Source organism: Macaca thibetana, chromosome 17 (genome assembly GCF_024542745.1).
Source record: "Macaca thibetana thibetana isolate TM-01 chromosome 17, ASM2454274v1, whole genome shotgun sequence".
Lineage (NCBI taxonomy): Eukaryota > Metazoa > Chordata > Mammalia > Primates > Cercopithecidae > Macaca > Macaca thibetana.
In genome coordinates, this window is record NC_065594.1 from 78,762,995 (window position 1) to 78,780,535 (window position 17,541).

The window sequence follows — 17,541 nt, forward strand, 5'->3', positions numbered from 1 at the left end:
TGAAGGCTTGGATACACTTTATTAAATGAAAAACACCATCAGCTGCATCTGCAAAGACATTTTGAAGGAAGAGACTTCCATTGAAATCAGAATCTTAGATTTTGAAATGCACCCCAGAGACTAATGGATAGCTCAGGGCTGTTGTACTTATAGACAGCTGTCCCCTGGGCCAAAAACATGCAACAAAACTCTCTTATAAAACAAAAACAATTACTTCTTACTTTAAAAAATGAGGTTACCAAATATATTTAGGTTTGCTTTAACCTTCTTTTTAAAGTCAGTGCCAGAAAATTCAGCTAAAAAGTAACTTAACGGTCTTTTGACTAAAGAATACAAATAAAACTCCTACCTGGGAATCCCACCCAAGAAGTTAATTTACTGTCATTGAAACATCACTCTGGCACTCCTTACTTCATAAACACTGTCAATAAACATCCTCTGATATAATGAGGTTGTTCATAGTGGTGGCTTTCAGTGGAGGCTGAATTGCCAGCTGAGAGACATCCACATTTGCTGTTGACTGAAAATAATTTTCAGTGAGCATTAAGCGGTGCTACACTCTTGATCTTGGGCCCAAATACACTTTCATGTATTTTACCTTTTTTTTTTCTTTTTTTCTTTTTTTCTTTTTTTCGGTGGGGTGGGGATACTACACAGCGGTGTTTTGTTTGTTTGCTTTTTTGTAATCCTCTCAAATTACCTTTTCGTGTTTTTCGCTTATTTTTCAAAGTGGTTTTTAAAATTAGTTACCAATAATTGAAGTTACCAAAGTTTAATTCAAATTCTGTATTTCTCGCTTTTTGAGAAACCAGATGATCTGGCACCTTTGAGCTGGGGGTTCCTCCTGGCGGTACCAGCTGCAGATGGGCAGCAGATGCCCCCTTTAAATGGAGCACTGGGCTCCAGGTCACCCCAGCATTCCCTGTTGATTTGCAACCAGGCCTCTCTGTCACTTAATTTACCTCCTTGGTCCCTGCAGACATCTGATTCTGACCCCTCCCTTCCACAGCTGACTGTGAGGAAGAAACAGGATCTGGACTTACTCTCCCACCATCATTGGTAGAAAAGTGGACAAAATACATGAAATAACAGTTTTTAGATAGGGGGCAAAAGGCAGTGCAGCCCTTCCTTTGTAGAAGGGAAAGACATGAGGTGAGCCCCACATCGCCTCAGCTTTCTGCCTGGAGGCAGTATCTGAATTGCGGCACAGGAAGGGGAATCCAAACAGAGCCCTGCCATCTTGCTGAGGAGAAGACACTGACCAGACCTGGGGAAGACCAAGGTGGCCAGAATATGCAGGGCAGAGTCTCCAAAATGACAGGAAATAAAATAGCACAAAGGTAAGAGAGAGCAGAGCTCCAGAAAGATCCACCGAGTCACACATGCATTAGGTATATGTTTTCTATATGTTATACCTTATTTTCTATTTATATGTTATACCTTATTTTCTCTTTATATGTTATATCTTAACAAAAAAGCTTACCAAAACATAAAATAAAAATCAAGACACAACCACCAAAATTTTAGAACACTGAAGAGAAGACCACAAAGAACAGGGATTCAGAATAACATCAGAATCCTCCAAACAACAGTGGAAACTAGAAGGCAATGGGATACCCTTGAAATTCCAAGGTAAAATGATTTCACTTTGAACTTTATAACTAGCCAAACTATGAGTCAAGCATGAATGCAAAAATAAAGATATGAACAGATACCCTCATTCTCAAAAAATTAACATCTCACACACAATTCCTTAGAAAGCTGCAGAAGATGTGCTTCTCCAAAATAAGAAAGTAGAACAAGAAAGAGGAAGGCATAAGGTTCTAGAAACAGGAAGCCCAACACAGGGAGGAAGATAGGCCGAATGTCTAGATGGCAGGTATGCGGGGCAGGGAAAGCAATTCATCCAGATTAGAGGCCAAAGGAGGGTGCCAGGAGCTAAAATCCTATCTACCAGCACAGAAGTCATGCAATGACGTCCAAAACCAATGAATGAAGAAACAGCAGTGAACACTTGTGATCTAGCACCACTACTATTTCAAGGGAATAGGATGTGAGTGGGTGAGGGTGATGCAGAGGTGAAGCATTGCCCTTCAGCACTGCTGGGCTTTTTTTTTTTTTTTTTTTTTTGAGACAGAGTCTTGCTCTGTCGCCCAGGCTGGAGTGCAATGGCGCAATCTCAGCTCACTACAACCTCCACCTCCCAGGTTCAAGCGATTCTCCCGCCTCAGCTTCCTGAGTAGCTGGCATTACAGGCACCCGCCACCACACCTGGCTATTTTTTGTATTTTTAGTAGAGATGGGATTTCACCATGTTGGTCAGGCTGGTCTTGAACTCCTGATCTCAGGTAATCCACCCACCTCTGCCTCCCAAAGCGTTGAGATTACAAGCATGAGCCACTGTGCCCGGCTAGGCTGTTTCAATCGGACAAATGTATTCCTTGGAAGAAAATGCACTTTAATTTTGGGTAAACACGCAAATACATAACAAGTATACCTCTGGTCAAACCAGATAGCTGTGTAACACTGGCCCCACCAAACAATCTCCTTACAGAATCGAGCTACAGGCCGATGTGATCAGCCACCATGGAATCATTTGAAGAGAGAATTCTTTGATAATGGTGACTGAATCTTTTGTGAGGGGTTGTTAGGAAGATTGTTCATCAATCACAGAGTCTTCTGTCTGAGAGGGACCCTGAGAAAAACGCCTGAATGATCTTCATTCTGAGACTACTGGGGCAGCTTCTGACTAATTGAATTGTCTGTATCTTATGTGCACTGTGAATTGTGCGACTGAACAGGTCTCCAAGTGAGAAGGCACAGAGCCCAGGTGGTGGCCCACCCATAGCAGGTGTTAGATCTTCAAAACATATGCTTTCTCCTTAACTCTATTTTCTCTCACCCTTATCCCAACCCCCTGTTCATCTTTCTGCTTTCACCCCCACTTTAAGTTTATGCTATCCCATGTCCTGTGTATGCTTGTAAGCTGCTGCCTTAAATCTTCCTTGAAAGTGGCAAAGCTGGATGAATGGAGGGGTGGACAGATGGATGGATGGACAGATGGACAGATGATGGACAGGGAAACTGAAAACTCTCTTCCAAAGACAATGCTAAAAAGCTACAGAAGGATGCACGCAAAACTGGTAGTAGCTCGCCTCAGAGAAGAGAGACTAAAGAGGGGAGAAGGCGTCCAGAAGGACTTTCACTTTATGTGTATTATCTGATTTTTCACAATAAAAATACATTCATGTATTATGTATAATTAACAAAAATTTTAAAGGATAAGTACATAAGCCCTATGATATAAAAGTACAACAGCCCTATGATTACAAAACTATCTAATATTGACCAAATGCTTACCATTTGTTGCCACTGTTCTAAGCTCTTTACATGTGTAATGAATTAACCCTCTCAGTAACCATATTTGGTACTGCCATTATCCTTATTTAACAAATGAAGAAACTGAGGTACAGAGAGGTTAAATAACATCTCCAAGGTTACAGCGCTGGTAAGTGGAGGAGCAGGGATTTGAACTCAATCTGCGCTGAAATCTAATCTCTTTACTGATCTACATGGCCAGTGGTACTATAATGCTAGCGACAAAAATCACCACTGAGATACTATGAAGTGTTTTAAATATTTTCCTGCACTGATTCATCCAATGTGCTCATTTGCCATATTAAAGAAACATTCTCATTATCTGAATTAAGTAGCCTGTTAAAGGTCACGCAGCTATAAAGTGGCCGAGCCAGAGTGCTCCTGCCTGCCACAGCATAATCTTGCCTCTACATTATCCCTTTCGTCTTCTATAATGATGAAAAACAAGACTTTCCTCATTTAAAGTTAGATGTTATATTTCTACCATGCGTATTGCCATTTTTAGAAGTGTTTGCTTAAATCTGCTATTTTTTATTTACACATAAGCACTACTGCAGATAAGAAAACTAACGACAAAACTCTTTTCATATTTACCTGAACCACACCCATACAGGAATCCAGAAATATTGATCCTTTTGGTTCTTTGGAGATCTTTTCATCTTTATAAAAATTCAAATTATAGGATCCATCGCCAAGTTGAATCAGGTGGAAAAATCGTCTCTTAAATGACTGAGAGAAAAATACACACACAGCGATTCTTTCAAAATGAAGAGGGACACAATCTCTATCAATAACCCACTTATGACTACACACATACATAACACCTGTTTCCGTTCTCACTCTAGCTGACGCTCCAGGTTACTGCGGGGTTAAGACTCCCCATCCCATCTAAGAAGCTCACTGCATCTCAGCTCTGAGGAGGTGGTTCCCCTAATATCCATGGGTCATTTTTCTCACCCACGGAATCGGAGATTTTACATAGCTACCCAAAAGCAGTGCAGGGACTTCCAATTTGGGATGCAGCACAGAAGGACAGAAACTTTCTCTAAAATCCCCAGGGTTTCTTGCTCAGAGAATGGGAACTATTTTTTGCCTCAAGACGCTGAATGATTTTCCAGCCTCAGGGTAATGACAGTCACATTTCCTCCTTAATTTTTATCTCCCTGACTCGCTTGTTTCTATTCCCTTTGTTATTAATCCTGATGTTTCTCTGGTCCCACTTTTCTCCTGAATAGCTTCTTCTATTGGTGTGACTTCTTTCTCTGCAACCTTCTCCTCTATGCAACTATTTTCTTTTTTCGTCCTCAATTTTTGCTTTACTTGTTGCAGTACACCTCCACAGAAGGGCTCAGGATTGGCATGACAGATATGTCCCTTGGTGACATTCTGTGAGGTACTAAGGAACACTTTTCAGTTAGTATAGAGAAGAAAGCCTATTGTCAGTGACTGCACCTTCACACCAGCCGAGGGATGGTCTCCTTATGCTGGTGGTCAGAAGACAGTGAGGGAAAGTGGGTGGATGAGACTGCCAATTGGGGTGCTATCACCAGGGGAGCATCCTAGGAACCAGACAATGTCCCTTTTGTGGGGAAGAACAGCATGCACATTCATCTTGAGCATTGTTCTAGAGCTCTATGGAAGAAAGGGCTGTGAGAGGGGAGGGCAAAGTGATGCGCGTCCTCACCCTCATGGTCACGCTGATGGCACTGTTCATGTTGCCTTTGTACAGCCAGCCATGCTTGGTGATCCCACCCTTCTGGGAACCGAGGGAGGCAGCATCCTAGGAGAGAAGGAAAACACCACCAGTCAACCTCCCGTTATTACCTGGGTTACTTGCTGTGAGTTTGGTCAATGGGAAGGTCATTCCCTTTGTGCCAAGTTGTCCACTGCCCCTGTACTGAAGTACCCATTGACACCAATGCCTACAAGTCACATGAAAGTCCACTTAGTGGTAAAAGAGAGAGACCTGCCTACATTTCTGAAAACTTTATTCCATTAAAGGCAAAGCTAGCTCCTGTCCAAATTTTTATTTGTCAGTGTTTAATGAGCCACAGAAAGGACATACTTCAACTGACCACTCAAGTTGGAAGGTCTTGCCTGATTTCATGAAAAAATGTTTTCAAATTACACTCCCCTATAGTCAGAGGACAAAAGCACATTCCTGGAAACCTTCCCAGAGGCTTAGTTCAGGGAAAGGTGAATAAAGAAAGGGAGGAAATGCGAGGCAATACAGAAAGGAGAGATAAAAATGATGGAGAGAAAAAAGAAGGAGAGACAGGCAAGAATGCAAGCAGGGATAGAAAGGAAGAAAGGGGGAGTCAGAGAAGTGAAAGGAAAGAGCTGAGAGAAGTGAAGAGACCTGCTTTTTTAGCACAGACCCCCATGCCGCAAGACCTGGGTTTAAGGAGAAGAGCATGGAGCTGCCACCTGCTGCTACAAATATGTTAAGCACACATTTGTATGTAGAATAGACAGACGAAAAATACACACACACACACAAAATCTGGCAAAGCTTTCGTAATCACACAGGCAATTGCAGAAAGACGCATCATATGCTTTGTCTGGGACCATCTCAACATTAATATTGGCGGTTTTAATATTTCTATTAACAGCATAATAGAAATAACTTACCATCTAGGATTTTACAGTTTAGTGCATGCCCTTACATGCTGTATTTCCATTGGTCCTCCTGTCACTATTCATGCTAATCAGCTCCAAGTTCCCAATATATTGTTCATTTTGAATGAGCAGTCATTTTTCTTAGAACTGTTTTAAAACTAGTTTCTAAAACAATCTGCTGCATGCACATTGCTTAATGAGTGGCTAATGTTATAGCTCAGCTGACACATTTTTTAAAAACGAAAAACCTGAACTCACAATGGGACACTTAACAACCAATGGGGAGGATAAGAAACGCAGAGATGGGCACTGTCTTCTTGTGAGGTTTCCCTCACTCGGTGGGCAGACTCACCTCAATGCCCCACTCCCTTTACATACTTCTTTAGCCATGAGTTTTCTCTAGGAATAGGGGGAGTGGGCTTGATAAAATCAGACTTCACTCACTAAAAGCAATCATTGAAGAAATAGCCATTTAAATCTACTGGCTGGCAGCTGTTTTGAGATCTGTTGAAAAACAACCTAAATTCAAGGTCTAAGTCATCTTGATATCTTTTAACAGTGTAGCCAGATCTGATCCAAGTTTTTGAAAATGATCTCAGAACAAATAAACACAACCAAGAGAACATGAAATGCTAAGCAGTAAAGTTGAAACAGAGACCTCATTCCAATCAATCAATAACATTTTAAAAAAATTATTCTGTTTCATGTAACACTCCAATGCCTATTTTGGCTAAATGTCGGTAATTTTCTAACTAATCTTTTAAGTCTGTAAAATTCATGTTTAAATCTAGAGTGAAAAGAGAAGCAACAGCAAGCAGGTATCCCACCTCATCTTTGTCGACCTCCTCATCAACTTCGTAGACATGAACTGGAAGTTTATCCAACTTGACCACTTTGCTATAAAAACAACAAAGAAAATTTGTTTTAGAAATGCCTAGTCAAAGAAGAGGCTTTGCATTTCCTCTTCCATCAGAGGGCCCAGCCTTTACTAAATCCAAAGATGGCCCAGCTTCTCTATTCAGACAAAGAATAAAACCATCTATGCCCGTGCTTCTCAAGGTGGGTAAGCCAAGAGACTGGAGTAACAAAGCTCCAAAAAGCTATGTGGAAAAGACAGCATAGCTTCTGGGGAGGCAGCAGGCATATTAAAAGTAAGAAAGTAATTAGTTTTTAATAAACAAAGACTTGGTAGAATAACTTTTAATACAAAGTTTATGAGGAAAAACAGGAAGATTGAGTTGTTGCATTGAAACTGATTAACAATGATGGTATTAACCACAACAAAAACAAGACACCAATATCAATAGCAGCTTGCATTTACTCAATGGGTATGAGGTGCCAGGCCCTGTGCACTTCTCATGTGCCCTCTCATTTAATCCTTTAATGATGGTGACTGTTGTTAAGGCCATTTAACAGATGAGGTAAATCAGGCTTACAGAGGGCAGAGTTGTCCAAGGCAGAACACAGAATCTGTGTTCTTCATCACTTTACAATTCTCCCTCTCTTTCTCGTCGCACATTTGGAAATGCTCATTAACGCCAATAGGGAAAATGTACCAGCAGTCTAATAGATAGTAAGTACACGACATCACATAGTCTGATATATTTCAACCCTTAGACTATGAACAATAGGATCAACAAAGATGGGCTAAGCCAATCCAATGGGAAGAATTAAAAAATCCCTAAGGGAGGATTGGGTAAATATAGAACTAAAGAGCACACCCATCTGGAGAAGATAATGCTAGGAGGGAGTGTTCCTGGCTGAGGTTTAAAAAGAGGCAATCAGGGAACTGGCCGAACACACTTAAGGAGTGGCAAAGCCACACACGGAGGAAAAACAAACAGCTAGGTCCACTAAGAACAGCATAAAAGGTTCCAGCTCAAAGATGTAACAAACACAAAGAAAAATACATTAATCAGGTCTCAAGTAATATTTTCATTGGTGATGGTTAGTTTTAAAACATAATCCATCACGATTTGCTTTCAATTTTCTCAAAATCAAGTACACTTCAATTTGCCAACTGCTATGGTTTGGATATGGTTTTTATTCCCACCAAAACTCAGATTGAAATTTGGTCCCCAGTGTTGCATTATTGGGCCTAGTGGGTCATGGGGCAGATCCATCATGAGAGGCTTGGTGCTATTCTCACAGTAATGAGTGAATTCTTGTTCCTGGCAAGATGGGATTGCTTGTTGCTGAAATGGATTAGTACCCAAGAGAATGGGTTGTTATAAAGTGAGGTTCCTCCTCCTCTTTGGTCTCTTTTCATAAGTGCCAACTTTCCCCTTTGACCTTTTCCATCATGTTTTGAAGCAGCACAAAAGTCTTCAACAGAAGCTGAGCAGAAGCCAGTGCTATCCTTCTTGTACAACCTGCAGAACTATGAGTGAAATAAATCTCTTTTCTTGGCCAGTCAAGGTGGCTAACACTTGTAATCCCAGCAGTTTGGGAGGCAGAGGCAGGTGGATCACCTGAGGTCAGGAGTTTGAGACCAGCCTGGACAACATGGTGAAACCCCGTCTCTACTAAAAACACAAAATTAGCCGGGCGTGGTGGCACATGGCTGTAATCCCAGCTACTCAGGAGGCTGAGGTGGGAGAAGTTGGGAGGTGGAGGTTGCAGTGACCCGAGATCGTGCCATTGCATTCCAGCCTGGGTGACAGAGTGAGACTCTGTCTCAAAAATAAATAAATAAATAAATAAATCTCTTTTCTTTATAAACTACCCAGCCTCAGGTATTCCTTTAAAGCAATACAAAATGGACCCTTTTATAACAGATAGTCTGTCAAGGCAATACCTGATTCACTTTAGCCACCACTATTCAATCTAAATACACTTGCTTTTGGTACAGTCTAGAATAAGTTAATACTTTAAAGGAGGTAAAAAAAAATTTTTTTAACTGGGAAAATGCTTGTTTCTTGATTTACTTTTTTTTAAAACATAAAATTTATTCAATGTAAAATGCTCTTTATAATTATCTTCCTCAAAATATTCTTTTCAAGGAAAAAATACACTGCAGCATATTTCAGTACACTTACATTTTCTTTGTGTTATATTTCATAGTGAAAAAATTTCACCTATTATCAGTGGTACCCTGAAAAGAACCACTGGACATAATTAAACCACCCACACGTTTATTACTACCTAGCAATACCAAAGCAGCATGTTTGAGTCTTACAATCAAAGGCCCTGTAAACAATAGTTATACCACATACACATAAACCATCCAGAAATGTTTTCCCCAATTACTCTGATTGCATAGGAAGTTACATACCTCCCCGCAAGCATTTCAAGTACACTTTTCCCTATGTGTATAATATAGTTTACTCACTTCGGAAGCTGTCGAAACTCTCCTGAGTAATCTTCATATTTATAGTTCACAAGATGCCAGTCAGAGTTATAGGTTTTGATGCACTATTGAAGGGGGATTTGAAAAATAGAAAGTAAAAAACAGAGAGGTATGTGACGACTTTTGGAAAACACTTGGGAAAGATTGTGAAGGCATACCCATACAAACATCAAAAAAAAAATCTTTCCCATCAACCAGCTAATGCCTGAAATTCCACCACCAGAGATTCCTGTGAAGCTCGGGACTTTGAACCATTGAAACATTACCCTTGGGGGCAGTATCACTTTAAGTTATCATCATTAATGATCTGAGAGCAGGTTTTACAAGTAGACAACTTCATCTAACCTTATGACATTTACCTAACAATGGACTATTTCAGACTAAGCACCTGGTGCTTAAAAAGCCATGTGGCCTCTACTATGACATGAAAGTGAACAGGATGCGTGAACTTAAAGACGCATTCATGGTATTTACTAATACTAGAAGTAGCTAGCTCTGTTAGTTAATATTCTCATGTAAATTTGCCCTCAGTTTTTCTTTCCATTCATAAGGAAAAGAGTGAAATAATTAGGAAGAAAGGTTTAGATTCCAATTAATGTTAACACGATGACATTTTCATCTGTGTGTGTACAGAATGTTTAATGTAGTCCTGCACTACCAAGGATTCTATTAGTGACCTAACCTACACAGACCTCATTCAAACTACCTCGCCACATGACAGATTCAATGGGCCAGCCTGGTGTCTGTCGTTCATCTACCCATGAAGATCCTCCAGTAGTGCATAAAGCCTAAGATTTTAATGCCACATCCACCAGATCTTCAAATATGAATGAGTCAAAATCAAAAACTATAGAATTTTAGTTAAAATCAGCTTAGCTCAAATGATCTTCTGTACAGTCAGTACTTGACTATATATGTGCAGACTTCAGCGTGGGGGGAAAGAAAGCAGGAGTGAATCCATGAAAATATAGGTAGATCAATGTATTTATGCCTTATCTAGTTTATTTGACTCCGGCTGTAACTAACATGAACAACATCTCTATTCTGCTTCTTTCACTTCATCGTTTCTACTGTCAACCTTTCCATCTGTGTCATAGGCCATGCCTGAAGGCTTTCTGAAGCAAATCCCTCCACCTCAAAATCATGAAAATAAAAATTGCAACAGCAGTAAATGCTGATTTTGTGCCAGGCTCTACAATAAGCACTCTACTGGCAAGGGTGTGATGTGAAGGTAATGTAAGTTTTTAAAATCGTTCTGAGAGGTGGAACAAATAGCAGAGAAGGGCTAAGCGCAGAGTCACATTTTGGAGCTGGCCAACTCTTCCATTTTTTTACTCTGTAGACACGAATATTTTAAAATGCTACTTTATCCTTGAAAATGATTGTTTTTAGATTTCTCAAAGCATTTTCACATTTAAAGTATTATACACTCAAAATTGCATTCCAAAACCAATCAGATTTCATAATAATCCATAGTTTTGGATTTTCCCACTACTGCCCCTAGGTCCACTGGCACAGTTAAGTAGTCAGGCCTGACTACGTATGACACGGTCTCGTAGGCGTGATCCTATTCTCTTCAAAGAGCCACAGCGGTTTTTCAACAAGCACTGGAACTAAAGTTGTACCACCAAGTCTCCTGCAGGACATTAAAACTATTCTGAAGTATAAAATGTACCTGCCCAATTAAAAACTAAATAAACCAGCATGAAATGCATTTATGAAGAGAGCCCAGATTTTTTTTTTTTTTTGAGATGGAATCTTGCTCTGTCACCCAGGCTGGAGTGCAGTGGCATAATCTCGGCTCACTGCAACCTCTGCCTCCCGGGTTCAAGCGATTCTCCTACCTCAGCCTCCTGAGTAGCTGGGATTACAGGCGCACACCACCATGCCCGGCTACTTTTTGTATTTTTAGTATGTACGGGGTTTCATCATGTTGGTCAGGCTGGTCTCAAACTCCTGACCTCGTGATCCACCCGCCTCAGCCTCCCAAAGTGCTGGGATTACAGGCATGAGCCACCACGCCTGGCCAAGATTTTAATACCTTAGGCAAAATGGGGAAAATAATTACACTTTATTATGTTCAAATATTTATAATTATAAGGAATTGCACATACAAAAAAAAAAAAAAAAAAAAAAAAACTCCACAGTGAATCTGGCTAAGTATTTAGAGATCCATTGATTTAACAAGCCAGTGTTGACTATCTACATAGCAGGCATTGGCTAAATTCCAAAGCAGAAGCACAGAATGAGGCAAGAAACCCCCACTCCTCCGGGGATGTAGAAAGTCTAGGAGATAAGGAGTCCAGAAATCCAGATCTGGAGAACTGTACCTCCAAAAAGACAGGAATGTGACTGACTGATTACATGATTAACATTTCAAACCTGTGAAATTCAATAATATTTTGAAGTTACACTGAAAAGTTTTTGAAGTTTTTTTCTGCTTTGTTTTGCTTTGTTTTAAGCCATTAGGTCATTCTCTGGATCAGAGGATGAAGAGGAAGTGATGTTCACTCCACCCAAGTGGAAGGGTCCCAAAAGTGTTTAGTTATGTTGGCTCCAGCAGCATAGGATGAAGCAGCTATTGCTCAACCTGCAGTGATTAAATAACTTAATGGAGAATTCTCCCTCAAAAAACCATATTTTTTTAATCAACTGGGAGAACTGAGTTAGCAATTAATTTTGCCACATGCTTTAAAACATGGGTCAACAAACTTTATGTGCAAAAGGCAAGATCATAAATATTTTCAGCTTTGAGGGTCATATGATCTCTGTTACAACAACTTAACTTTGAGTTGCACGGTGACAGTAGCCATAGGCAATATGTAAACAAATGTGCTTGGCTGCTTTACAATAAAACTTTATTTACAAAAATAGGCTACAGGCTAGATTTTGCTTGTAGGTAATAGTTTGCCACTACCTGCCTTAAAAAGACATTTATAACTACATTCACAAACACATCTGGCTGTATTTGTCTGGAATTAAGTTTACTAATATAGTGGCAAAGGAGGTAAGAAAGGAAGTTACTTTCTCAGAAAGATGAGAGAACACACTTAAAATTTTTTAATTTTATATTTAATTTTTAAAAAATCTCAATGGAAATTAAATATTGTTATTTAATTGGTCTTTATTTATAAGAGTATATATAGCTTCCTTATATAAGCTATATAAAAATCAGTTTCATTGATGGGCATATTTATGATCTAAATATCAACTAGAAAAACCAGGATTTAAAAAATCATTATTTTTAAAGAAACTTAAAGAAACAAAACTAAAACACCTGATTAATCCTTCCTACCAAAAATTACCTGAAGGAAAAAAGAAACACTCCAAGGGGGAAAACTGAAGCAAACAATCTAAATTATAATAATTTCTCTTTCTGGCTAGGCACAGTGGCTCATGCCAGTAATCCCAGCATTTTGGGAGGCCAAGGTGGGCAGATCACTTGAGGTCAGGAGTCTGAGACCAGCCTGGCCAACAGGGTGAAACCCTGTCCGTACTAAAAATACAAAGGTTAGCCAGGTGTGGTAGTGTACACCTGTAATCCCAGCTACTCGGGAGGCTGAGGCAGGAGAACCACTTGAGGCAGAGGTTGCAGTGAGCCGAGATTGCTCCACAGCACTCTAGCCTAGACAACAGAGCAAGACTCTGTCTCAAAAAATAAAAATAAAACAGTAAATAATTTCTCTTTCCTCCATAATTTTATTTGTATTTTCAAACAAAAGTAATATTAATCAATGTATCTTGATCAGGAATATATAAAGTAATCAATATATATAATAATATATATTGACTAGTAATAGATCTCGCTTATTATCAGCTAGTACTTCATGAATACTAAACTAGTCGAAAATAACTTGCAAATATTTTGTATAAATGAAATAAATGATACATAAGTGTGTGTGTCACCCTTAAAAACAGTATCAATAACAAGGCCTCCCACAGATTTCCAGTGAATTCATTTATAAGTTACTGCTTATTTTAAGCCCATGAGATAAATTCTGTGGAATTCACTTTTTGAAGTCAGATATAGCCCCCTCCAACTAAGTAAAATTTTAAAAATAATAAAAATGTAAAAAAGAAATAGCCCCTGTGGACATTTCTGTCCAAGTTTCAGAGTCTGAAAACTTCACATTATTCTCGTATTCAAACATCCATCATAGAAATATAATTACCCTTTGACACTTTCTTGACAATTTTGAAATTTAAAGAAAAAGAGGCAGTTAGGGGGAAATGACTTTAAAATGTAAATTAATACAGGAAAGAGCCTTACCTCTGTAACAAACAAGCTCTGTGCTTCCTCTTCCGCCTTCGCAGGCACTGTTGAGCATATGTATCGACCCTGTCGTCTCAGGATGGCCGTCTGGAAACAAAAACAGGAGGAAAAGCCTTGGGTAAGTGAAGGAGGCAGGTGCCAGCCTCAGAGTGCAGCTGTGTGCCCTGCAGCTGGGCCTGGCACCCACAGAGTCCCTCCAATTTCCCCCATCCAGTGCAGCTGCCTCCTTCGGTCACACACAACAGATTCCATTTGGCAACCTCAAGTTTCAAAGCCAGGCTGGGTCACAGCTCCTGCTTCTTTCTGGATCAGGCGCCCACAGATCCCTCCAGCCAGCCCTTCCTGCAGGGTAGAGGCCCCTTTCAAAGTCCCTAACATCCCACCCCCAAGTGCTTGATCTAGTCCCATGACATAGCGTCTTACTTGCCTTAACTGCTTTTATTGTGGTAAAATATACATAAATTTACCATTTTAAACATTTTGAAGTATACAGTGGCTTTAAGTATATTCATGCAATTGTGCAACCATCACCACCACCCATCTCTTGTCATTTACATCTGTTCTTGTTCACTGCCACATCCCCAGTGCCTAAGAGCATAGATAACTAGAAACACAGAAGATCCTCAATCAGTAATTGCTAAACAAATCTATGAACTGGGAAACCTCCCCTCCAAGGGACATTAGAACTGTTCTTGTTCATTAGGCTTAAATGCTTCTTTTAAATAAAATGACAAGGCAGGGGTAGCATCCTGTCTACCTCAATAACTGAGCTTAAGGTTTCATTTTCTTTTTCTTTTTAATTTATTTATTTATTTATTTATTTATTTATTTATTTATTTTTTGAGACAGAGTCTCACTCTGTTGCCCAGGCTGGAGTGCAGTGGCGCGATCTCGGCTCACTGCAAGCCCTGCCTCCTGGGTTCATGCCATTCTTCTGCCTCAGCCTCCCAATTAGCTAGGACTACAGGCACCTGCTACCACACCCGGCTAATTTTTTGTATTTTTAGTAGAGACAGGGTTTCCCCTTGTTAGCCAGGAGGCACAGTCTGTCTCCCCTCTCCCTAAATCTGGGCTGGCTTTCACCAACAAAATGAGATAGAAGGAATGATCATCAGTTCTAAGCCTAGCCTTTGTTGGTGGTGGTGTTTTTTGAGACAATATCTCACTCAGTCACCCAGGATGGAGTGCAGTGGGGCAATCACAGCTCAGTGCAACCTCACCCTCCTGAGCTCAAGTGATCCTCCCACCTCAGCCTCCCAAGTAGCTGGGACCACAGGCATGAACCACCATGCCTGGCTAATTTTTATATTTTTTATAGAGATGGGGGTCTCACCATTTTGTCCAGACTGGTCTTGAACTTCTGGGTTCAAGCAATCCTCCCACCTTGGCCTCCCAAAGTGCTGGGATAATAGGCATGAGCCACTGCACCGCACCCAAACCTAGCCTTCAGAAAAACTGGGAGCTTCCACTACCTCCTTCTTGGAAGCCAGTCACCATATAAGAAGTTCTATCATCTTGAGACCACCATGGTAACAGGAAGTACAAGCTACCCATAAAGAGAGGATATATACAAGATGCCCCACCATCCCCCAGCTGGTCTCAGCCACCCCAGGCAAGATACCACAATGTGAGCAAGGAAATATCTTGGACATTCCAGTTCCTACAGTGTAAAACAGAAGAACCACCCAGTTGAGCCTTGACCAGATTTTAGAATTGCAAAAAATAATAAATTATTGTCTTAAGTTACTAGGCTTTGGGGTGGTTTGTTACTAAACAACAGAAAACCAAAACAAGATTGTAAGACACTAGGAATACCTCCAAGTTATAGTACTGAAGAATACTGCCATTTTCATGAAAATGGATTTCAAATACTAGCTACACTACAGAGTTACGACAGAAGCACTGAGGAGACACACTATGCTGCAATCTCGTTTCCACAGTCTCCCTTCTACTCAATGCCACGAAAGAGGTCAAGTAAGATGCAGTAAATGCCTGTTGGATCTTGAGAGTAGTTTGTAGTGTCTTATGAAAAATATTCTACTGATCATTTAAGGACTCAGCATAAATATTACTTTATCCATCCATCCATCCATCCATCCATCCATCTATCCACACCTTACTGGGTCCCTACCTTCTTCCAGACACTGAGCTAGAAGCTGCAGACACAAACTTTAATAAAATATAGTTGCTATTCTTTTAAAACTTACAGTCTGATGAAAGAGAATGATGAGGAAATAATTATTAGAGTATGGTAAGTACAGAAGAGTATAGAGAAAAGAGCACAGAAGCACAGGATATGAGATAGAAAATAGGGGAGTCTAAATTCAATAAGGTAGAGAAGAGGACATCGAGAAAAGGTACACTGAGGGAAAGCTAAAATTAGCTTAAGCTAAATTGTAAAGGATGAGCACAAGTTATATTCAGTACAAAACTAAGAGAAACATGGAGATAAACTTGCCCTTGGGAAGTTCAAAGCACAAAATTGAGATATAATGAATGAGATTAACTCTTTGCCAATAAATAAATAAATAAATAAATAAATAAATAAATCTATTAAATCCTAGAACTAAAAACTTAAGTCAAAGGAAAAACTGCCTAGAATTCTCACTGACCTTGAACTAAACAGCACTAAAATTCCATATCTGGGATAATAGGCCAACAGAAAGAACCAGGCTTCCATGGCTAGAGGAATTCTGTCAGTGTCTCTATCACTGTTTAAGAGAAAGGTTGGAGCTGGGCACGGTGGCTCACACCTGTAATCCCAGCACTTTGTGGGGGCCAAGGCAGGCAGATCACTTGAGATCAGGAGTTCAAGACCAGCCTAGCCAACATGGTGAAACCCCATCTCTACCAAAAAATCAGGCAGCGTGATGGCGCACGCCTGCAGTCTCAGCTACTTCAGAGGCTGAGGCATGAGAATCGCTTGAACTCAGGAGGTGGAGGTCACAGTGAGCCAAGACCATGCCACTGCACTCTAGACTGGGTGACGGAATGAGAACCTGTCTCAAAAAATAAATAAATAAATAATAAAGGAAAGGCTGGAACCTATTAGGCTGGACCCATGGGGGAGGGGAGGACTACTAGGCTTGGCACCAATGGGGCCGTCAATGTTTGATACCATCAGCTGCTAAGGTCTTCTAATTCATTGCCCTTGCTCTGAGTACAGTCTCACCGAGCCACTTATTTATAATATGCTTCCCATTTAGACTTTCCTACTGGGAGAAAATACACAGCCAATATAATATTCTGATCTGCTTGTGAATTCTAGTTCTCAATGCATATTAATAAAATAAAATGACATTCTGGTTTGTGCTCTTCTGGGGTTGCCTGCAACAAGTCAGTTCCCGAGCCTGAAACACTCTGGGTGACCAAATTCCATCTCTGGACTTGCAAACCCGAGGTCTGATCCTGTACCATGGTGACCTTATAAACCACTCTGAGACCCGTCTGAACAGTTAGTCAACCCTAACTCCATTATCTAAAACTCTCCTGTACCCACATGCCCTTCTTTACCCCATCAGATTGCAAATTCCTTTGAGAACAGGAGATACGTCTTACTATTTCTAGCTATGTGCTAAATACTCAATAAATGTTTCAAGAATGAGCAAATACACTTTGGGAGGCCGAGGTGGGAGGATCACTTGAAACCAGGAGTTCGAGACCAATCTGGGCAACATAACGAGACCCTGTCTCTACTAAAAATAAAAAAATTACCCAGGCATGGTATCATGCGCCTGGAGTCCCAGCTACACAGGAGGCTGCAATGGGAGGATCTCTTGAGACCAAAAGTTCGAGGCTGCAGTGAGCTGTGACCAGGCCACTGCACTACAGCCTGGGTGATGGAGCAAGACCCAGTCTCAACAAAAGAAAAGAAAGAAAAAGAGAAAGAAAGAAAAGAAAGAGAAAGAAAGAAAGAAAGAAA

At 40.4% G+C, this 17,541-nt stretch overlaps 2 protein-coding genes across 29 annotated transcripts in view; one reads left to right on the forward strand and one right to left on the reverse strand.

Moving 5' to 3' along the window:
- UBAC2 (UBA domain containing 2) overlaps positions 1–17,541 on the forward strand; it is an 885,094-nt gene that overhangs the window by 415,228 nt on the left and 452,325 nt on the right. The window lies entirely within an intron of this gene.
- Positions 1–17,541, reverse strand: part of DOCK9 (dedicator of cytokinesis 9) — a 298,820-nt gene that overhangs the window by 126,785 nt on the left and 154,494 nt on the right. For all 28 annotated transcript variants that reach the window (XR_007720659.1, XM_050765961.1, XM_050765940.1 and 25 more), the window contains exons 3-7: positions 13,617–13,706; positions 9,329–9,411; positions 6,825–6,894; positions 5,063–5,158; positions 3,973–4,107 (exon numbers count right to left, since the gene is read on the reverse strand). Coding sequence is in view for 27 of the 28 variants with exons in the window: in XM_050765961.1 (XP_050621918.1) it covers positions 3,973–4,107; positions 5,063–5,158; positions 6,825–6,894; positions 9,329–9,411; positions 13,617–13,706 (474 nt within the window). In the remaining variant the exon portion in view is untranslated. The remainder of the gene's footprint in view (positions 1–3,972; positions 4,108–5,062; positions 5,159–6,824; positions 6,895–9,328; positions 9,412–13,616; positions 13,707–17,541) is intronic.